At 41.0% G+C, this 22,770-nt stretch overlaps 1 protein-coding gene across 1 annotated transcript; it reads left to right on the top strand.

Annotated features, from left to right (window-relative positions):
* Nucleotides 1–12,766: 12,766 nt before the first annotated feature.
* Nucleotides 12,767–22,266, top strand: cckar (cholecystokinin A receptor). Its single transcript, XM_078557526.1, has 5 exons — nucleotides 12,767–12,797; nucleotides 14,343–14,594; nucleotides 18,716–18,977; nucleotides 19,081–19,208; nucleotides 21,746–22,266. Exons 1-5 carry the CDS (start codon nucleotides 12,767–12,769, stop codon nucleotides 22,264–22,266), a joined length of 1,194 nt encoding a protein of 397 aa, XP_078413652.1.
* The last annotated feature ends 504 nt before the right edge of the window (nucleotides 22,267–22,770 follow it).

The following is a 22,770-nucleotide window of genomic DNA, read 5'->3' as shown; positions in this document are numbered from 1 at the left end:
TGACACTGCCAACCGAATTTCATTCCTTTCATGATTGCACTACCTTCTGGAGTGTGACTGGTGTCCTCAGTGCATTGGTTGCCTCCTGATGATACAAGAGGATGAATCTCACATGGTCCTTTTGCGCAGCAGCTTCTGACCTACAGTGCCCTTCCCTTGTTTGAAAAACATGAGTTGCTCAATCCAGTTTCTACCCTGGACGTGATGCGTATTACCACAACATTGGATTTTTCATTTGCATTAAATTGCAAACTGCAGAGACATCCAATTTGTCTCAGATAATAAAAATGAATGCTGGCTTTATTGCATTAAAATGCTTTTAGATGATTTTCAATATCCTCATGCATTATTGTTTGGCTGTATACATGCCTGCAGCTGAAATTGGGAATACAAACAAAATAACCCTAACAATGTTTCAAATTTCTATTTCCCTGATTGTAAATCAAATATTTTTTCAATTGTGAGTTACTCTGAACATTAAAGAGCATATTTTATTACCACTTGAAACACACAGAACACTATGAATTCACTTAATATACAGATAAAGAAGTTAACATGATTTTTACAGTACTCCGGAAAAACAAAGACTTTCCAACGTTGTACTTGTATCATGAAATAGACATAGCTTGTTACGTTAGATCTTCATATATTTTTGCCTTGTCAAATCTTTCTTTCACAAGCTGGTGACATCCCTTTTCCAGCCAATGGTGATAGTCAATTATAAAGTAGTCATGGGCATGGTGATTAATTTATCACCACTGCACTTTGATAACTACATGGTCCAAACAATGTTAATTGTCAAAGCTAAATTGCTTCACTACCAAAATGAATCATTTCTGACCTTGAATTTTACATGGTATTGGCTAGTGCATTTGACCTGGTAATAACAGAAGGAAGCCTTTAATGATGTTTAGTGGCATACTTACACTGAATGCTAACATATACTACATTCCAATTCTGTTAGTAAAGGATAGCAAATCTCCTGCAGTTTCATATGTACTTTCATTATATCTCGAAACATTACATTGAAAATTACAAACTTGGACTAAAAGCTTCAATGGAAACATCATGAATATTAAAGCATTCATAATATAGATAATCTCATTGGAAATTTCCATTTTGAAGTGCATAATGAACTGTTTGGCATATTCATGGGCCAGGATTTTTCAGTCAGCATGTGGGGGTGGGCCCGACATGCTGGCGCATAAAATGATGTGCGATGACGTCAGGCGTGCGTCCTGACATCATTGCGCTGTCTTGTAATGTTTAGTTCGGTGGGCGCACGCCGGGGTTGGCTGTGTGCCCACCAATATTTAGAAGGCCTATTAAGGCCATTAAGGAAGTAATTAATTTCAAATTTACGCTGCCTGTCCAACCTAATAGTTGGCGGGCAGGCGAAAAGGCCAAGCTACCTTTATGTTTTTTAAGAAAACTCATCCACAAGTGGGATGAGGTTTCCTAAAGCTTTTATGAATTAAATGAAAAGTTTTTCTTAAAAATAAAAACATGTCTCATCTCATGTGACACAGTCACATGACGGGACATGTTTCATTAAATTTTTATTGATTTTATTTATTTATTTCAAAAGCTCTGTGCCTCAGGGAAATTGAAGCGTGCAAAGAGCGCTGGCCCCAACTCTCCCTCCTCTCCCCGCCCGCACAGGTAGTGCTGAGCGCTACCGCTCATGTATTACGCGGGGTGGGCCTTAAGTGGCCTGCCCGCATAAAATGGTGGTCCAGAGCTGATCGCGGGTGGCGGGCGGCTCCATGACTGCCCCTGCCCCCGCCCGCTCCCACCCAGCCCGCCCGAAACGAGAAAAATTCAGGCCATGGTTTCTGCTTGTTTGTTTTTCTGTTTTCCCTTCCTCAAACAGATATCATTACTTTTTTTTAGAAGGGTCTCAATATAACTGAATAAGTCATTTCAAAATTGTGCTCTAATGCTTTAATTTTCTAAAATATTCTCGTACTGACACTAACTATGTGGTACTGATATATTCTGGGAACTGTGACAACTGCATGTGCTAAATGTTCAGGGTCTGGCTTCAATTAACAGAGCCACAGCTCTGCGCAAAATATCAAGCCCAAACTGAATTGTTTAGAAGAGACTCAGGTTAAGGCCTTAAAATAAAAATGTTAATAAAAGCATTAAAAGATACAAATCCAAATTGATGGGTACATTTAAGAAAAGAAACAATGCATGTATTTAAATAGAAGCTTTCGTAACAACAACTTAAAAAACATTTTGTTGTTGTACCTTTCATGACCTCAGAATGCCCAAAGCACTTCATAGGCAACAAAGTACTTTTGTGATCATTATTGTAATGTAGGGAAACATGGTTTGCACACAGCAAGGTCCTACAAATAGCAATGAGATAAATGACCAGATAACCAGTTTTAGTGACATTGGTTGAAGTGTAAATGGTGGACTGGATACCAAAAGAACTCCCTGCTTTTTTCAACAAGAGCCGTGGGATCTTTTTAAACCCACATTGGAGTACAAACCATGATCTGGCCACTGGGCTGCTACATAACACTCAACATCCTTTATAAAAATACTTTTTATGCTTTATTTTGCCTCAGTGACTTAAATTTCTAATGCCTAAAATAATAAATTTAAACCATTTTAAATCAAAAAATTACATATTTCTCAAGCACATGATGTAATTTATCCACTGGATTGTCTTTTCACTGTAATACCTGACAGGCACCAGGAACAATCGCGCATGTACACTCGACTCACAATGTTCCGCCGACACATGCACAGTTTCTCCCACTGCTGACATCATAGCTTTGTGCCCGTCAGCCAGTGCCAGTGCTGGTTTGCACCTGCAAACCAGTTGGTGACGTCGCTTGCTCAGCTGCTCTCCCTGGCATGCTGGTCACTCTGCCCCTCGTTACAGGCAGTTTGGGGAACCGCCCTGTCCACCACTGGCCTGCTCTCTCTGCTGCCCCAAGCTCTCGCCGTAGTCCCCCAAGCCTTTTAGTCTTTAAACCACTTCATTAATTTATTTTTTATTTCTGTTATTAAGTTTTAACAACAATCATAATGAGTAACAGTGCAAAAAAAAAGCTTACAGCACAGCAATAATTTAATACACTTACATTTGGAATAGAAAGAGAAAGAAAAGGGAAAGGAAAAGAGAAATAGGAGGAAGTAAAACAGAGAGCAAAGAAAAACAAAACCCTCCCCAGCCCCCAAAAATTAATAATAAGAAAATCAACAACAATCATAGGTCAGATATAGTTTCACACATACAACCTAATTAGGGTCAGTTATATGAAACCAGAGAGCTATAGTTCCTCAAAATAATCAAAGAAAGGTTGCTAAACTACATAAAATCCACCAGTGGAGCCTCTGATAGTATACTTCATTTTCTCAAGCCTAAGATTCTGCATAAGATCACATATCCAATTAGTAAAAGAGGGCGGGGCAAACTCTTTCCAATTTAATAGAATAATGTGCCTAGTCAATAATGCTGAAAAGGTGAGTGCATCAGTCTGAATTTTTGTAAGAGGGAGGCCATTTGGCTCCACTCCAAAGAGTGCTGTAATAGGAGAAGGTTTAATGTTGCTACTAAAAATATGTGACAGTGATGTAAAAATTTACGCCCAAAACCACAAAGCCAATTTAGGACACAACCTGTACATAAGAATTAGAGAGGCTGGGGCAGTATGACATTTATCACAGGCTGGATCAAAATTTGAATAAATCTTAGATAATTTCACTTTGGATAGATGGCTACGATGTAAGATTTTAAATTGTAAACTTTAAATCTGGGTGTCCTAGTGCATGAATCACAAAAGGTTAGTACGCAGGTACAGCAGGCAATGAGGAAAGCTAATAGAATGTTATTATTTATTATGAGGGAAATTGATTACAAAAGTAGGGAGGTTATGCTTCAGTTGTACAGGGTATTGGTGAGACCCCATCTGGAGTATTGTGTACAGTACTGGTCTACTTATCTAAAGAAAGGCGTAAATGTGTTAGAAGCAGTTCAGAGAAGGTTTACTAGACTAATACCAGGAATGGGTGTGTTGTCTCATGAGGAAAGGCTGGATAGGTTAGGCTTGTATCCACTGGAATTTAGAAGAGTAAGAGGTGACTTGATTGAAACCTTTAAGATCCTGAGGGGTCTTGATAAGGTGGATGTGGAGAGGATGTTTCCTCTTGTGGGAGAATCTAGAACTAGGGGTCACTGTTTAAAAATAAGGGGTCAATCATTCAAGACAGAGATGAGGAGAATTTTTTTCTCTCAGAGGGTTGTGAGTCTTTGGATCTCTCTTCCTCATAAACCTTTGAATATTTTTAAGGCAGAGTTAGATAGATTCTTGATTTAACAAGGGGGCGAAAGGTTATCAGGGTAAGCAGGAATGTAGGGTTGAGGTTACGTTCAGGTCAGCCATGACCTTATTGAATGGCAGAGCAGGTTTGAGGGGCCAAGTGGCCTACTCCTGCTCCTAATTCATATGTATGTTCTCACGTATGTAACCCATGACTTGCACATGCAGATGAAGAATGAGAGAGAATAGACTTCCAGTTATCTTCTGATAAGTCTGAGTCAAAATCTTGCTCCCAAAGAGTTATTAAGGTAGAAAGCGAAGGGCAGTGTAGTGAGAAAATTAGAGAATACAATTTGGAAATGAACTCCCTAACAAAAGGATTTAACTCTAATTTAATATCTATCGGTAATTTAGGGGACGATAAAGTAAACTGAGTGATGTTTTTGCGTGCAAAATCTCTAATTTGTAAGTAGCGAAAGAAGTGTGTGTGGGGCAGATCATATTTCTTAGAGAGAGCATCAAAAGAAGCAAAATATTATCAATGCATAAGTTAACAAGGGTTTTGATGCCTCTCGTTGCCAGACTTGAAAGGTAGAATCTCCTAATGAAGGCGGAAATAAATGGTTTGCAACAATAGGGCTGCATAAAGAGAGAGATTGCAGCCCAAAGTGTGTTCTAAACTGGGTCCAAATCTTAAGTGACTGTCTAACGATAGAGTTTGAAGAAAAGTGTCTGATTGAGAAAGGAATGGAGGAGCACAACAGAACAGGCAGAGATGTGGATTGTCAGGAGGCTGCCTCCGATTGCACCCACACTGAACTAGCTGAGTCCAAATGAAGCCAAAAAGAAATATTACAAATATTAGCAAACCAATAATAAAACTAAAAAATTGGCAGTGCCAAACCACCTAAGTGCCTGGGTCTTTGTATAAAAACTTTATGAATTCTGGGTATTTTCTTATTTCAAATAAACTAAGAAATTAGTTGGTCTATTGTAACAAAAAAACGCTTGGGGATAAACAATGGAGTGCACTGGCATAAGTATAGAAATTTTGGCAAAATATTCATCTTTACAGAATTTATATGACCAACTAAAGAAAGGGGTAAGCTAGACAAATGTGCTTTGTGCGTTCCAACAAAGGGTCAAAGTTGAGCTTAAACAGGTCTCCAAGGGATCGAGTAATTAAAATTCCTAAATATTTAAAGCTGTTTATTGAGATCTTGAAGGGGAGGGAAGAAGGTAACTCTTTGCAGTAGAATCAATAATTTCATTCTTTTGCAAATTAATTTTAAAACCTGAAATATGAGCAAATTGCTCAAGAATAGAAAAAATATGTGGGAGAGATGAGGCAGGATCAGAAATGTAAAAAAGCAGGTCATCAGCATATAGGGAGAGTTTCTGCTCAACTCCACCCCATATAACACCCCATATATTCCACAGGTCCGCAGTGAAATTGCCAGGGGCTCAATAGCAATAACAAAAAGCTGGGGAGACAGGGAACAGCCCATCAGGTACCTTGATGGAGGTCAAAGAGTTTAGAGTGGATATTATTTGTCCGTACTGAAGTGAGGAATACAACAATTTTATCCATTTTATAGAAATGGGTCCAAATCCAAATTTTTGAAGAGTGAAAAAAGATAGTTCCATTCCACTCCATCAAAAGCCTTTTCTGCATCCATAGTTATAAGAACCTCGGGGAGAGGAGTAGTTGAATGTGTATAAATAATATTGAAAAGATGCCTTAAATTGTAGAAGGACTGCTTGCCTGTATGGCCAGAAAAGATAATAGATGGAGGGACAGGTTCAAGGCGGTGGGCTAAGACTTTAGCTAGTATCTTGACATTCACATTTAAAAGGGAAATGGGCTGGTATGAACTGCAATGCAGAGGATCCTTATCCCTCTTTAAAAGAATAGACAAAGATGCCTCATGCACAGAGACAGTAATAGTGGAGAAAGTTGTGATAAGAATTTTTTATAAAATTCTATTGGAAATCCATCAGGCCCTGGTGCCTTGTTACTTTGCAAGGATTTAATTGCATTTAATAGTTCATCTTGGGAAAGGGGCACTTCTAACGCATTCATAGAGTCAGACATTAGAGATGGCATGTCAATATTATCCAAAAAATTGTGAAATAAACTAGGATCTGAAAAGGAGTCTGAGGTATAAAGAGTGGAATAAAAAAGTTTGAATTGATCACTGATCTCTTGATGATCGGTGGTGGCTGGCCCTGTTTGAATGGTGATTTCAGTAATTAGTTGAGAGGAAGCAGACTGGTGAAGCTGGTGAGCCAGGAGCCTACTAGTTCTTTCACCATGCTCATAAAATGTACATCTGATCTAAGTATAAGCATTTCTGTTTGTTTAGCAGAAAGAAGGTCAAATGCAGCCTGTAGAGCCAGACACTGTTTGTATAATACTGGGGTGGGTGCAATAGCATACTGTTGGTCCATTAAGAGAATTTGGTCAATCAATTGGGACAATTTTTGAGGTATTGTGTTTAAGTTGAGCAGTATATGGAGCTATTTATCCTTCATACTCTCCCAAACAGTAGTAAAGGAAATACCTGGAGTAGTATTAGGCTCTATAAAAGTATCTGTTTGCAAGGAAATTAATTTAGGAAAATCCAGGTCCGCCAGAAGAAGAGAATCAAGGTGGATGGGAAACAGGCTGGTCATGGAATGGTATTGCTAAAAGTAAGGGGGCATGACCAGAGATCACAAAACTATTGTCTGCACAGGATTGAATAAATGGGAGCAGGCTCTTGTCAAGGAAAAAATAGTCAATACATGAATAGGTGTGGTGAACTGGAGAGAAAAAGGAGTATTGTCTTGCTGATGGGTGTAGGAAACGCCATGAATCTACCAATCCATGTGTATCCAGAAAAGACCTGATGGCTGAGGCTGATTTTGGTATTGGAACAGATTTTGTAGATCTAAATTTGGGTTAAGAACACAGTTAAAGTCTCCTCCAAGAAGTAAGTGATGTGAGTCTAATCAGGTATGGAAAATAAGAAATTTGAAATGAAACGGTGATCATCCCAGTTTGGTGCATATACATTAGCTAGGATCAATGGGCAGTTAAAAAGTCGGCCTTTTACTATAACATAGCGGCCATTAGCTATAACCTGAGAGTGAACAAAGGGAATGCCTTTATGGATTAGAATTCATCACCTCTCACTTTACTATGAAAATTAGAATGAAACATCTGCCCAATCCATCCCTTCCGCATTCGAAAGTGGTCAGATGTACGTAAGTGAGTTTCCTGCTGGAATGCAATGTCCACTTTCAAATGATGTCAATGAGAGAGAACTTCATTTCTTTTAACTGGGCGATTTAGACCTTTCACATTCCAGGTGATAAAATGCATTGGACAACCACCCTGTGAGGCCTTAAAATTAGTGGACATTATGATAATAAAAGTGTATCAAAGCATATGGTCCCCATAGGTTGACCATTAGAAATAAAGGATTAAATATTTTTGAAACAGAGTTCATCCATCTGAAGAATGTTAAAAACTGACCAAGAGGAAAGCACGTATGTATATTTGGAAAAGAACAACAAAAAGGGAGAAATGAAGAGAAGGGAGAAAAAGTAGAAGAAGGGGAAGAAGGAAAGAAAAGCTTACATCACCTCCCCAAATGAGGTGAACACTACCCCTCACACCTAAAGTACTATACATACCTATCTTACCAGTGTGTCTTGAATAAACAGCCCACATGAAAGCAATATACAATCAAATATCCCGAACAAAAGTATTGTAAAGCTCAGCATATGCTAACAAGGTGCAGAATCTGTCCAAAAGCAACAGTTTTGTAATACAATACACAAGAGAGGGAGAATATAAAGAGAGATACAACTCTCAAAGAATTCAATTGCAAATGTGGTAAAAGGTAAAAAATAAACACTCATAGGGTTTATGTAAAACTTTCCACGATTAATGCAGTTTGGACATAAGGTACAAAGAGATTGGTATAATTGACAAAACTTATCGTGTAACAGAACCATCACACATAGTTATCTAATTAAGCACTGTGTACCGTTTTGTCTTGGGTGAAGTCACGATATAACTTACTAAGAGAAGATATAATTGTGCCCTTGAAAAAGGCTGAAGGTTCTAGTGGTGTGTTGAAAATCTTATTCACGCTGTTAAAAGTTACATACAGGGAAGCAAGGTGGCGAAGGCCATATTTCAGTCCGGCTTCATGAAGTTGGGCTTTAACAGGTTTGTATTCTTCATGACGCCAGGCTAGATCCACGCTGAGGTCAGGGTAGATGAATATCTTGCTTCCATGAAAGTATAGTTGACCCTTTTCTCTAGACAGACGAACAATTTGCTCCTTCACTCTATAGTGGTGCAGTCTTAGTATTAACGGCCTTGGGGGCTCACCATGCTGCGGACGTGACGCCAAAGAGCAATGGGCTCGATCCACTACCAGCGGCGAATCGAAACTCTCCTTGCTGAAAACCTCCAAAAGAATTGCCTCAGTAAGAATTGTAGAGTATCCCTGTTCCACACACTCAGGCACTGAGAAAATCCTTAAATTTTGTCTTTGACTGCGATTCTCCAGGTCGCCCACCTTCATCAGCAATTTCATATTCTGGGCTTCCAGATGGGTACAGCAGGTCTCCAGAGCTGCAGTTCTGTCACTCAAGCCAGTAGCTGATTGTTCAACATCCCGCAGCCTTCGATTGAAGGAGGCAACAGAGGCTTGGAGATTAGCAACAGGGGAACGCAGTACCGAATGGAGTCCAGCAAATTCAGCTAGAATAGTGCTCTGTAAGTCAACAAGTGTGCTGACAGAATTAAGTTCGGTGCAGGAAACCACCATGTTGTTACCAGATGTAGTATCAGACACCATAGCGGATAAAGCAACAGGCCTGGTTTCATTCTGATTACATTTGTCTCTGTGTTTCGATATTTCAAGTGTATGTTGAGTGTCACTGAACACTGTTAGTGTCACAAAACACTGATAGTCAAAAAAGCTGAACCTTTTAACCCAATATGAGTAACTTTTATAGGGATATATTACAGAAATCGTGGGAGCTGTCTTCAGCCACATCTTACTCCTTTCCCATCACATGACCCCTCCCCTACTTCATTAAAACTTTTACTTGAAAGCCTCAGCCTCTCACAAAAGCCTGGACATCGACTTGATGGCAAGTTACTTCCTCAGGGATTCTCACTTGTCTGTTGTAATGGCATTTATGAAGATTTTCTGGAGTGTCTGTGACTTTTTCATTGCAGCTACAACAGACAATTGGGACAATCTCCAGAAGAAATTCATCGTTGATATTTCTCCCCAGAACTTTGACTACCAAAATTCATGGCCATCCTTGAGTCCTACCAAAATCCGAGACTTCTCCCATTGTACCAAAGCAGAAGATTTCTCCCATTGCATTGAAATTGCAAGTCTACTCCCATTGCAAACAATGTGTAGGACTTATCATATTAGAACCAAAGCACAGCTCTGCCTACTTTGCAACCAAAACACAAGATTTATTGCATTGTAATCAAAGTTCAAGACTGTTCCCATTGTTACCAAAGTGCAGGACTTTCCGATTGCCACCAAAGCGAAGAACATCTCACATTGCTACCAAAGTGCAAGGCTTCCTCTAGGAGCAATTGAACCCATTTCCTCACCTGAGTTCAGCTAAATACAAGGGATCAGAGTATCTGTAGCCATTCAGGTGCGTTCCTGCTATAACCTCAGGGGGAATCCATCAGAATAACCAGAATTAAGCAGAAATCCAGCTAATGTGTCCAATTCTGGACCCATATTTTAGGAAGAATGTGAAGACTGTGAAGAATTAGAGATGGCACAAAAAAGATTTATGAGACTGGTTCCAGGAATGAAGAACTTCAGTTGTACATGTAGGTTGGAGAAACTGGGGTTGTTATCTGTAGAGAAGAGGAGATTTCACCAAGGTGTTCAAAATCATGAGGGGACTAGAAAGATTAGGTAGGTAGAACCTTCTCATCAGCAAGAGGGCCAAGAACCAGAGGACACCTTTTAAGGTGAATGATAAAAGAACCAATAGTATAATAAGGAATTATATTTTTGTGCAATGAGTAGTTAGAACCTGGAATGCACTGCCTGAGAGAACATAAGAACATAAGAACTAGGAGCAGGAGTAGGCAATTCAGCCCCTTGAGCCTGCCCTGTCATTCAGTACGATCATGGCTGATCTAATTTCGGCCTCAACTCCAATTTCCTGCCCTCTCCCCATAACCTTTCAACCCGTTACTAATTAAAAATCTGTCTATCTCCTCCTTAAATTTATTCAGCGTCCCAGCATCCACTGCACCCTGAGGTAGTGAATTCCACAGATTCACGAGCCTTTGAGAAAAGTAATTCCTCCTCATCTCTGATTTAAATCTACCACCCTTAGCCTAAAACTATGGCCTCTTGTTCTAGAATGCCCCACAAGGGGAAACGTCCGCTCCACGTCTACTTTGTCTATCCCTTTTACCATCTTATGTACCTCAATTAGATCTCCTCTCATCCTTCTAAACTCTAGCGAGTAAAGGCCTAAACTGCTCAATCTCTCCTCATAAGACAAGCCCCACATCTCTGGAATCAATCTAGTGAACCTCCTCTGTACCGCCTCCAGTGCAACTACATCCTTCCTCAAGTAAGGGGGCCAAAACTGCACAGTGCTCCAGGTGCGGTCTCACAAATGCCTTGTACAGTTGCAACAACACTTCCCTATTTTTATATTCTATTCCTTTAGCAATAAATGCCAAAATTCCATTTGCCTTCCTTATTACCTGCAGTACCTGCATACTAGCTTTCAGAGTGTGGTGAAGGCAGAATTAATCCTGGCTTTTAATAGGGAATTGATTAAACACCTGAAGGGGAAAAACTTCAGGGCTGTGAGGAAGGGACAAAGAATGAGAGTAGGGGAGTTGCTCTTCCAGAGAGCTGGCTCCAACACAATGGACTGAATGACCTCCTTCTGCTAACTGCCTGAGTATATGGGATGGTCTCTAGGTGGCTGAGGGCTGAATTTGTGCTCCCAAGCCAAGAGCACAGAGTCAGGAAAATTCCTGACTCCGCAAACCTGACTTGGGAGAAAGTGCCTCAGGTCTTTGGATTTTCATTTTGCCAGGGCAGGTATTAATGAGAGTCGGACTTGCCACCCTGGGAAAGAGTTCAGAGGCAGTCATAGGAGCAGCCAGCTGCCAACGTTGGCTGTTTAAAAGGCCCACTCCCCTAATCCAAGACCTCATCCCAGCTGTCAAAAAAAACTAAAAACAGCCCTCAAACCCTCAACCCTCACCTCCATACGCTCCCCATGCTCCATCCATCCATTTGGCTATGGTGCAGAGCCCTTCTGACTCCGTGAAAATTCGGGCCTAAGTTTCCAACCACCCCTTGTGAGGTTATCATTATGAAAGGTGCAGAGTTTCTGGGTGATCACTTATGCTCTCCCCTATCCAGCCGGTGGCTTCCACTTCCACAGAACTCTCCCCTCTGTATCCCTTCACTGGGACCTGGTGTATGGCCAGTAAAAGGGCAGCTGGTCTGGATGACCCTGCAGTGATTATCGGGATTTTCTGCTGATCAAGGCAGGATCGTGGAACTTCAAAGATCAGACGATAATCTTTGAAAAATTATTTCAAGTGGTCCCCTTTGTAAAGAAATAAAATCATGAAATGCTGGAAATACTCAGCAGATCAAGCAACATCTATGGAGAGGAACAGTGTTAACAGTTCAGGTCAAAGACCCATCATCAGGATAGGCCATTGTAAAGGGCCTGCTGGGGCAACCGTATATTGTTTCATCAGGGTGCCAACAACCAATACCATGCCCCCCACCCCCCACTCCCTTGTTTTGGGCATAAAAACCAGGTATTCCACCTTTGTCGCAATCAATGGTGGTGACCTCAGTGGTAAAGCTACCTGCCAATGGTGGGGAAATTACACTTTTTCCATTTGAATCTTTAGTGCATCTTGCACGCATTTACTGTGTATGCTCAACTTTAAAGACTATAAGGGATTAAAAATTAAGTACATGAGCAAAGAAATATGTATATAAAGGCAACTGATTTACATTATTCACAAAATAATGGACAAAATGAAAAAATGCAATTCCCAAAGTACCAAGAAAAATCCGGGATTATTCAATCACTTTTCAGTAGCCCTGATGGTATCTCCTTTGGAGCATCCCTGAAGGGACTGGGGAAGGGGAACCTCACTGCCGGGCGAGCCTGGAGCTTTAGCATCGAGCAGTGTGAGCCTGCTGTACGTTCAAAATGGGGAGCTGCCGTACGGTTAACATTGTGAAGCTGATGCACATTTAATGTTGGGGACCCGCTGTCTGTTTAAAAGGTAGACTTGCTGTACGTCTAACTTCGTGTGATTAAGATGGCACTGCAGCGACACGAGATTTTACATTGCTCATTGTTTCAGTTTTCTTCGGATTTTTCATTAGCTTTTAACTTTTCTCCTGTGAGATAGTGAGATCAGGACATTCGTGAAGATGATCGTGAAACTTGTGACTGTCGTTTTCGGTTTGTCTGGTGATGGCATAATTTTTATTTTTCATTATATGTGATTTTTAATGAACAAGTAATGTACTTGCAACAAATTTGTGAATGGACATTTGAATTGAATTGAATAACAGTGACTCCTCTACCTCACTGCAAGCAATGTTGTGGCAATTCATAGTTTCCATCTCCAGCACATCGGCCATATCTCAGGTTATTAAGAGTTGAAAGTGTCACATCCCCAAAGTCTATCTCACATTTGCATCTGATTGGCTCAAATATAAAGAAGTCAAAGTGGAACCATATTTAAAGAAAGTTAGAAAAATAGAAAGAAAATGAAAGTCAGTTTGCCCTCCCTCCAAGGGAAGAGCTGGGAAATTAACTTCTACATCCTTCAAGGTGTAGTTCACTATCTGGAGCGTTTGGTCGGATTCCGGTGGCTACATAGGTGACTGCTTACCCGGAAGGTTCTGCTGCAAATGGGACAAGACAATTCGGCGCTAGATCAGCAGAAACCTTGGAGTGTTCTCCAATTCTCCACTGATTGACCCCATCGGAATGAGCCGAGGGGTCTGATGAACCCACTTCCCTGGACATTTCCCTCCGGACGATGTTCTAAACCCCATATTATTTCTAATACTATGGGAGCTAAGCAATACACATACACTGAAGGGGAAAAGGAGGAGAAATAGAAGGGGAAAGGGGCAATTGGCTCAATCTGCGCCCCGGGTAGGTAGTCGAGGCTGATTCACTACTTTCCAGGAACGTCCTTTATTCCCCGGACGGGAATGGACCATCCTGTTCTGTCACAGTGCACAAGATGTAAAGCCAAATAATGAAGGTAAATCCTTCCGCTTGTCAGTCCTGCGCTGTGCTGTGGTTACGGGGCGGGTCTGAGTGACTGGTTCGGGCTGGAACTGAGACCTCTGGCAGGTGCCTCACTCCATCCATTCCTCTGAGCGAGGTCTTCAGTTTACAGGGTGCACATGAGGAACATTTCACAGCGCTCCGGCCAGCCCAGCGAGCCGAGTCCAGCAGCAGCTACCGAAAGCAGCCTGAAGCATCGCCGCTAAATCGGGTTATCTTTGAAAGGACAGAAAATAATTAACATTAACTTTATAGCAAAGAAATTTAAATGTTTAAATACAGATTTTTACTAGATATTCAATATCTCTTGTGTGATTTGACAGCGCCATTTTGGTTTATTAGAAGGAAGGGATATATGTAATGGTTAGAGTTAGGAGACTGCATTGGAGATCTGGCAAAGTTTAAAATGGATCAATCGCCGCGGCAACTGCGTTGTTCAAAAGAGTGAGAAAGCAATTAAAACAATTGGAAATGGAGATGGTTTCTCATCTACTCCTAAACCTGACGGAAAGTCCAACTCCGACAGGTAGATCAAAAAGCAGGGCGGAGAGCTGCAAGAATGAAAGCTGGGAAGAGACTGCACGGCCGCCCAAAGGTGATGAGGGGAGGAAGGCAGAGACACAGAAATGGGCACGAGTGATCTGCTGATCTGTACGGTAATGTGTACATGAGTTAACGTGGTTTCCTTTGTTTTTCTTCCAGATGTGGATCAAACTGTGCGGATATTCCTTTACTGTCTCTTCTTTATCCTGAGTGTGCTGGGGAATGTCCTGATCATCGCTGTCTTGCTGAGGAACAAGCGGCTGCGGACTGTAACTAACTCTTTCCTGCTATCGCTGGCGACCAGTGATCTGATGCTGTGCCTCTTCTGTATGCCCTTCACCCTCATTCCAAACCTGCTCAAGGATTTCATTTTCGGAAGCGCCGTCTGCAAGGCTGTCGCTTACTTCATGGGTAAAAATCCATCCCAATGTGTAAAAGTAGAGCAACTACCGCCCACTGAAACACGGGTTAAGTAGACCACCAGAGTAAAACTTTAATTCCCCATTTCTTCTAAACTCCACTCGGGATGATGTTAATTGGTAGAATTTTTTTAAGTAACTGTGAAGTATAAGACTGGGTAATCCAAGTGGAGGTCCCAAAAACTGGATATTTATTAGGGATTGAACTAAAGTTGGGCTTTAGGGCCAACGTTAAGTGTCATTATTTTCGCAAGCGTGACTCTTTTAACCTGTCTCCCCCCATCTCTACACATGGAAAAATGTTAACGGAATGTTCGTAGTTATAACTGAATATGCTACAAGCAGGAAGAGGTTTTAATAATATAAAGCAGCTGCGATCGGTGTTTATGTACTAAATTTGCTAAGCGTTAATGTTTAAACTCTGTTCGATATAATCTGCATTTAATGCTGCCTTTACTGTGTTTTTTAATCGTAAACGTCACTTGCTAGACCAGCATTTATTGCCCACCTCCAATTGCCCTAGAGAAGGTAGTGGTGAGCTGCCTTCTTGAGACTGCAGTCCATGTGGCGTTGTTCACCTACAGCGCTGTTAGGGAATGAGTTCCTCCCTCCTGATGTCACCTCCCAGTGACAGTGAAGGAACGGCGATATATTTCCAAGATGGTGAGTGACTTGGAGGTGAACCTTCAGTTCACAGTGAGATGCATTAAGGTGACCCTGTGTGGTAAAAATTCATTTCGAGATTTGCAGGCAGAGTCAGGGTTTGATTGTTCGTCAATGACCATTGTCTCAATCTCAAAAAAAATGTCATAACTTTGATTTCAAACTAAAGGGGAATGAGGGGGGTGGTGTAGCGGTGTGTGAAGACCTTCCGTTGAATGTTCCTTCTGTCTATTGGTTTTCATGACATGGAATCTACTTGAAAAGCCCCAAATAAGGTGATACTTCCTCTTTAAATGACTTATGAGATATGTGTTGCCAAGTGTGATTTTCATGTATCATACACACTTTTTAATTGCTTTAAAAAAACTAAATTAGATCATAGATTTCTTAATACTTGAAATGGTTTCCTAGGCAGTGTGATGGTGGAGGTAAAATATGTGGGATTACTCAAGGAGACTTGAATGTGGTATGTAGTGTTTTATGGAAGGATAAACTGGATTGCCCAAATGCCCCCTCATCTGTACTTATCTCTGTGATCTGTGTAATTCTGTACTACTTTTCTCTACTCAGAAACAGTGATAAATTACACTGCTATTTTACTGCATGTTGTTTGGGAACCAATAGTGGAGCTGCTAAGAACACTTACTCTTTCTACTCAACCCCTAGATTTAAATAGTAGCCTTAAAGGGACAAGATAAATACAACTCTACTTAGTTATTTGCGAGTATGGATTTGTATTGGGACAGATTACTGATGATAGAAATCACAACATTGGTAAATAATGTAAAAACTGAGAACTGAGTAAAATGCAGAGGAGGTAGACCATTAACTCCATCAACCTCACTCAATCCAGAGCCCATGAAATGAATACATGCTAATAAACTTCTGAAATACAGAAAGCCCTTTCCTGACACCCATGTGCTTCAAAACACTAAGCATATTATTAACACTGAAATTACAAGTTTAACATTGAAGAGTTATGAAAATATATCTTCAAAAGTTTTTTCAGAATTAACTGCTGCGAAAAATCTTCCTTAGATACAAGGGGTGGTGCCAGAGCACTGGAGAATTATGAATTTAACAAACTTGTTCAAAAAATGGGTGTGAGGATAAGCCCAACAAATATAGGCAAGTTAGTTTAACCTTGGTGGTGGAAAGCTTTTGGAAATGATTATCTGGGACAAAAATAAATATCACTCGGACAATTGTGGGCTAATTAAAAAAAACAAGTGTGGATTTGTTAAGGGCAAATTGTGTTGAACAAATTTAATTGAGTTTTGAGTTTTTTTGATGAGGTAACAGAGAGTTTTGTTGCGGATAATGTGGTTATTATGGTGTACATGGACTTCCAAAAGACATTTGATAAAGTGCCACACAATAGGCTTGTCAGCAAAGTTGAACATGGAATAAGAGGGATACCGGCAGCATGGACACAAAGTTGGCTGAGTGACAGGAAACAGGGAGTAGTGGTGAACTGTTGTTTATTGGGCTGCAGGAGGGAATGCAGTGGGGTTCCCTAGGGATTCATATTAGGGCAACTACTTTTCCTGATATATATTAATGACCCAGACTTGGTTGCAGGTATAATTTCAAGTTTTTCAGATGTCATCAAACTTGGAAGTATTGCTAACAGTGACCAGGAAAGTGATAGATTTCAAAACAACATAGCTGGTGGAATGGATCGCCATGTGGCATATCAAATTTAATGAAGATAAGTATGAAGTGATACATTTTGGTAGGAATAATTAAGAAAGGCAATATAAAATAAAGGGTGAAATTCTAAAGGGGATGCAGGAGTCGGTGGATCTGATTACACAAGTTGTAAAAGGTGGCAAGGCATGTTGTCAAAGTGGTTGCTAAGGTATACAGGATCATGGGCTTTATAAATAGAGGCATAAAAGTAAGAAATTGGAGTAGTTGAACCTTTATAAAGCACTGGTTCGGCTTCAACTGGTGTATTTCATCCAATTCTGAGCGGCACAATTTAGGAAGGATATGAAGGCATTAGAGAGGGTGCAGAAAAGAGTTATGAGAATGGTTTCAGGGATGAGTCAATTGCGTTGATCATTTGGTGAAGCTGGGTTGTTCTCAGTGAAGAAAAGGTTGAGCGGATTTTTGATGGAGGTTTCAAATCGTGAGAAGAATGGACAGAGAACTGTACTCACTGGAGTTTAGAAGAATGAGAGGCGACCTTATTGAAACATATAAGATTCTTAGGGCGCTTGACAGGGTCAATGCTGAGAGATTGTTTCCCCTTGTTTCTTTACCACAAAGGGCTGTAGAGGCTGGGTTTCAGCAGCAGGTGAGCAGAGGCAGTGAGGACTCAGTGGTCACTGAGGTGGAAATTGATGATCTTTGTGACAACATGTGTATGTAGTTGGAAGCTCATCTCTGAGTCAAAAATTGGCATCAAAGTTGCAGTTTATTTTAATCTCAGACATTTACCATGGAGAAGAGTCATACGGACTCCAAACATCAACTCTGTTTCTCCCTCCACAGATGCTGTCAGACCTGTTGAGTTTTCCAGCATTTTCTGTTTTTGTTGGAGGGATGGAGTCATTGATTAGGAAACACAGTTTGTGGTGGGCATCAATGACAGTGGCTTCAGTTTTCCCAATATTTAGTGGAAGCTTCTGCTCATCCAGTACTGAATGTTGGATAAGCAACCTGTTAAAACAGGGACAGTGGAGGGGTCAAGAGTAGTGGTGAGATAGGGCTGGATTTAGTTAGTATGCATAAGGAAAGTAGCATGTTTTTGGTTGAATCCATGAGGAACAGTGTGTAGACATGGAAATGGTTGGGGCCCAGGATAGCTCCTTGGGGGACACCGGAGGTAACAGTGCATGAGCGGTAAGAGAAGCGACTGCGGGTGATGGTGAATCTTTATAAACTTATACAAAACATTCACTTTACAGCAACTTTCTGACGTTTTCCAAAATATTTATGTCCCTGGGTTACTTATAAATACATTCGGTTATCAGGAGCAAATGGATGAATCCAAGCCTTTTTTTAAACATCAGAATGAAAATCAATTTCTGCAATGGGAGGTAGATCATTGTAAACTGTCAAACGTGCTCCTTGGCCATCGTGTCACGGAAATGATACATACCGACGTTGCTTTTCTCCCTCTCTAGTCGTAAAGATTCGTCACCCCTTCATCCGCACCAACCCAGAATACCCCATAAATAGTCAGGAACAAAATTATTACACGCCATATATGTATTTTCTGCGTTTCTTCCTAGACTTAGGTTAACTGTTAAAATGAAAATTACATTCATTTGTGAATTGCTGCATCTTTAGACTTTGTAAAGTGTACTTTAAATTCAGTTAATAGATTAGCCTTGCATTGGGAGAAGGAAATCCAAAATAGTGCAGATCGTTTTCGAATTGTAGATCACGGTAAAGGAAATTACTTTTTTTCAGTTATAAAATGTTGTGGTTATGTTTTAGGTATCTCTGTTAGCGTTTCCACCTTCAGCTTGGTAGCGATTTCTCTGGAGAGGTACAGTGCTATCTGTAAACCGCTGAAGTCCAGGGTCTGGCAAACGAAATCTCACGCCTTCAAAGTAATCGCCGCTACTTGGCTGCTCTCAGTTATTGTCATGTTACCGTATCCCATCTACAACACCTTGGTGCCCTTCACCAGGGTAAACAACAGCACAGGCAACATGTGCCGTCTCCTTTGGCCGAATGACTTCACACAACAGTCCTGGTAATCACCATCCTCATTGGAAGTTTAAGATTCGAAGTCTGATCATTTCAAAGCTCTGTTCGATTTACCTGTATCTAACTTGTCTCATGATTGTTCACCGCAGGTATATTTTTTTGTTACTGATTCTGTTTCTGGTCCCTGGAGTAGTGATGACGATGGCATATGGACTGATTTCTCGCGAACTTTACAGTGGGATTCAATTCGAAGCGAATCGGAGAAAGAGGAGTCAAGGTAACTGAGCAGGTGGGACCTGGAAGATATGATGGTTTACTGCAGTGGTCTTTCTTTGTTATCAGTTGGACTGCAGACAGTCCCATCAAGGTTTCTAACTAGGCGTCCGATACTGCCGTGTGGAGATGTAGGCAGCCCCTGTTGTCATTTCTTTAACAAACAATCAATCACGTCGTTGATCTTGATTCCCCCCCCCCCCCGCCCCCCGTTATACTTTCCCTTTCTTTGATTTTATTTTGCCTTTGGTTGCCTCATCTTGATAGTGTACATGAAAGGAAATGTTATCTTATTTCAATGCCTGCTAAATAGATGATAACTCGGAGACCACAATCTTCCTTTAAAAACCAGTTTGGGTTACATACGGTTTCAACATGTATTCAAATACTAATCGGTACAGTTTGGGAGGGGGGTGGGGGGGAGCTTTCGGTGTGTCACAACTTTTAAAGAGGTAAATAAAAAGAACAAATGCATGGACAATCAGTCGACAAGCTGTAAAAGATGGAAAGCAGCGTAGTAATCAGTCATTGACTGAGGTTTTGTGACTATATCATTCATGCCACTAACACACGATGGAATCCACATCCATCCTTGTACCTGATGCAGTGACTTCGACTGATTCTGAAGAACTCAGACTCGAGATACAGAGTAACAATATTGTTATTTTCTTGGTTTTTCTATTGAGGAAATGTTTTGATATGAAAACTACAAACGCGTTTAAGGCCTAGTTGGTGTATTCCCGATGATTCGACCTTGTATTCCACGTTAAAAGTTTAATTATTTTCTGATGGAATGACTGAGGCGATGTAAATAACAAACTAAAGTGAATTTATGGGCCAAAATTGAACTGAGAGATAATTTTAATTCACACTTTGAATTGAGGGTAACTATTTCCTAACAAATTATATATTTTACTTTTGTTCAAAATCATGACACTTTGATTTCTACGAGAATGCCTACATGAAGCTTATGATAATAAGATGCTAAACTATTACTGATATAGAAATACAGTTGAAGGAAACTCTAGAGTCGCTAACTGGATTAATGGCTGCAAATAAAACACGTGCTCTTTGGTAGGGTTTACCTCTATTCAGTTCTTTCAATATTGTTTTCAAGCTAATCCAACAGATAGCTGAAGTAACAATCATAAACGTGATAAATGTATAACCCCCGGTTCACTTGTATCAATTGCTCGATGTAGTTAGTAATCTGGCCTTTGAATCAGAGACTTGGGGTTCTCTGGGACTGGGCTGACTAACCTGGGCTGACACTTCATAGACTAAACGAATTCTACAATGGGTGAACCCCAGGTAAAACAGGCGCGAAAAAAGACGTCAGATGAGGGCTCTGAAATTCCTTGGGAGGCTGAATCTGGAATGGGACCGCTCTGTGTCTCTAGTCTATGTCCTTCAGAATCAGTCGAAGTCACTACATCAGGTACAAGGATGGATGTGGATTCCATGCTGGAGGCCGGGGAAGTTGCTTTTTTCAACACCGTGTTATTCTTAGAGGGTCAAATTGACTTTGGCTGAGGTTATGGGACTGGGAAACCATCCCCACGATGCTCCCCAGGCAGGTGAGCGCTAAAATGTGTTGTCCCGCGGGTAAATGGGCGCCAGTGAAACGCCCAAAGTGAGGCCTGTGTGTCTCTTCCGTGGTAAACTCGTGCCCTCCTGGAAACCTCAGCAGTGCCACCAGCAGGCATGAACATAGCTGCTGGCCTGGGTCACCATTCATTGATTTTTGGTGCTGGAATGTTTAACCAAGATTGCTTCTGTCTATTTGGAAGGGTCTATGCGATCTAGTGTCACTTTGTCCAGTGGAGCTGGAACTGGCCATTTATCTAATTTCTGCTAATGGGACCTGCTGGGGGGTGGGGGGGGGGGGGTGGGGGGGGCGGTGGGTAGTGGGGTGGAATTGGCTACTGCTTTTATACAACACAATATTTCAAAAGTGAAGGCTTTCAGTTGTCATTCGGACATGAAAGGGGATAAATAAATACGTGTTTAAGTCAACCCCTCATCGTTCTACACTATATATTGTCCCACGGCCTTTCCATTTCTAATGTTAAAGTAAGGAGATTTTCGGATTTAAAAGGATTGTAAGGATTTAAGTAACTGCTCCTAGAAAGTGATCCAAGGTGTGCTCAGTATGTCTCAATCACAGATAAAATATCCTGCTATACAGGGCGTGCTTGGTTGATCAGTGTGGCAAAAGACGTCATTAGACAGAACTAATTGTAACCACTGAACCTAAAAATAAGATTATCGTTTCTGGCAATGATTGTACAAATGCTGCTCAATCACAATCCTCGTGTGTTCTTTTGAGCTTTGAGGAAAATCTATCCCCATTTTTCGAAATCTTTTTCACGTCAGACTTAGCTAACTTGTTCAGAAGTTTTCCAAAACTGTCTCACACTCTCAGATCAGGGACGGGACATGTAGCAAAGAGCAGCAGAATGTAAAGCTGGAATTTGTCGAGAGAGTAATGTCGAAATCCGAAGGCTGAATTGTATTACTTTCCATTACTTCATTTCTCAGTGAGAAAAGTCAGTAGCTGTGGCAGTGACAGTAAATATGAAGACGGAGACGGATGTTACATACACAGCATCAAACGAAAAAGAACGATTGAGATGCAACGATTATCAGGCAGCATCAGTGTTAAAACGAACAGGCCAAGGAGCAACAGTTCAACTGCGAACTTAACGGCAAAGAAGCGAGTAATTCGGATGTTGATTGTGATCGTGGTCATGTTTTTTATCTGCTGGACTCCTGTTTTCAGTGTGAATGCTTGGCGAGCCTTTGATAAAAACTCGGCTGACAAGTTGCTGTCCGGGACCCCGATTTCATTCATCCACTTGCTGTCCTATACATCGGCGTGTGTAAATCCCATCATCTATTGTTTCATGAACAAACGATTCCGCATGGCTCTCTTGGCCACTTTTCTCTGTCGCATCAAACGGCGCCCTCGCATGAGAGAGACAGAGGAGGAGAGACGCACAACCAGCGGCTCCATCTCCAGATGTACCTACACCCATGTGAATGTGTCAACCGCCCCCTGACTCAGCTACAGCCCCGGATCGCCTCGAACCAAGGGTATCACTCAAATGGAATATCTCTCGTGTTCTCGCATTAATTCTGCTTATTATTTTTTTAAACTGTAAAGCGTCGTTCGGTGATGGAAGAGATATTTGGCCTATTGCCCATTTATTGATTTAACGGTTTGAAAAAACATTCATAAATAATGATACAGGACGCAACTATAAAATTGCTTGGCAGGTGGACAATAGGGTCATAACCGAAAGACAAAACTCTAAAGTCAATTTACCGAGAAAATATTTAATCTTTAAGATGAAACTTTGGCCATATGTTAATGGAATTTCACTGGCTATTCCACGTGATCATTTATCAAACGGTGATGATCAAACCAGTACAGTACTGACCGTGTGAAAATCAACATTCAGTTCAGCTAACTATCCGCAATAAGCATTTTGAGGGGTTCGGGATTTAAACAGCGAATCGTCCATACACTAGTGTCTATTTCTGAAATGGTGAATTAACTAAAT

Source organism: Cetorhinus maximus, chromosome 1 (assembly GCF_964194155.1).
Source record: "Cetorhinus maximus chromosome 1, sCetMax3.hap1.1, whole genome shotgun sequence".
Classification (NCBI taxonomy): domain Eukaryota; kingdom Metazoa; phylum Chordata; class Chondrichthyes; order Lamniformes; family Cetorhinidae; genus Cetorhinus; species Cetorhinus maximus.
The sequence above is the reverse complement of the archived record's forward strand: the minus strand, read 5'-3'. Positions and strand labels throughout refer to the sequence as shown.

Bases quoted from the DNA above. Each gene is read 5' to 3' on its own strand.
- cckar (XM_078557526.1), top strand. From the start codon at position 12,767: ATGATCGTGAAACTTGTGACTGTCGTTTTCG. The intron at 12,798-14,342 runs GTTTGTCTGGTG...TTTTTCTTCCAG, and splicing joins ACTTGTGACTGTCGTTTTCG to ATGTGGATCAAACTGTGCGG. The intron at 19,209-21,745 runs GTAACTGAGCAG...TTCATTTCTCAG, and splicing joins TCGGAGAAAGAGGAGTCAAG to TGAGAAAAGTCAGTAGCTGT.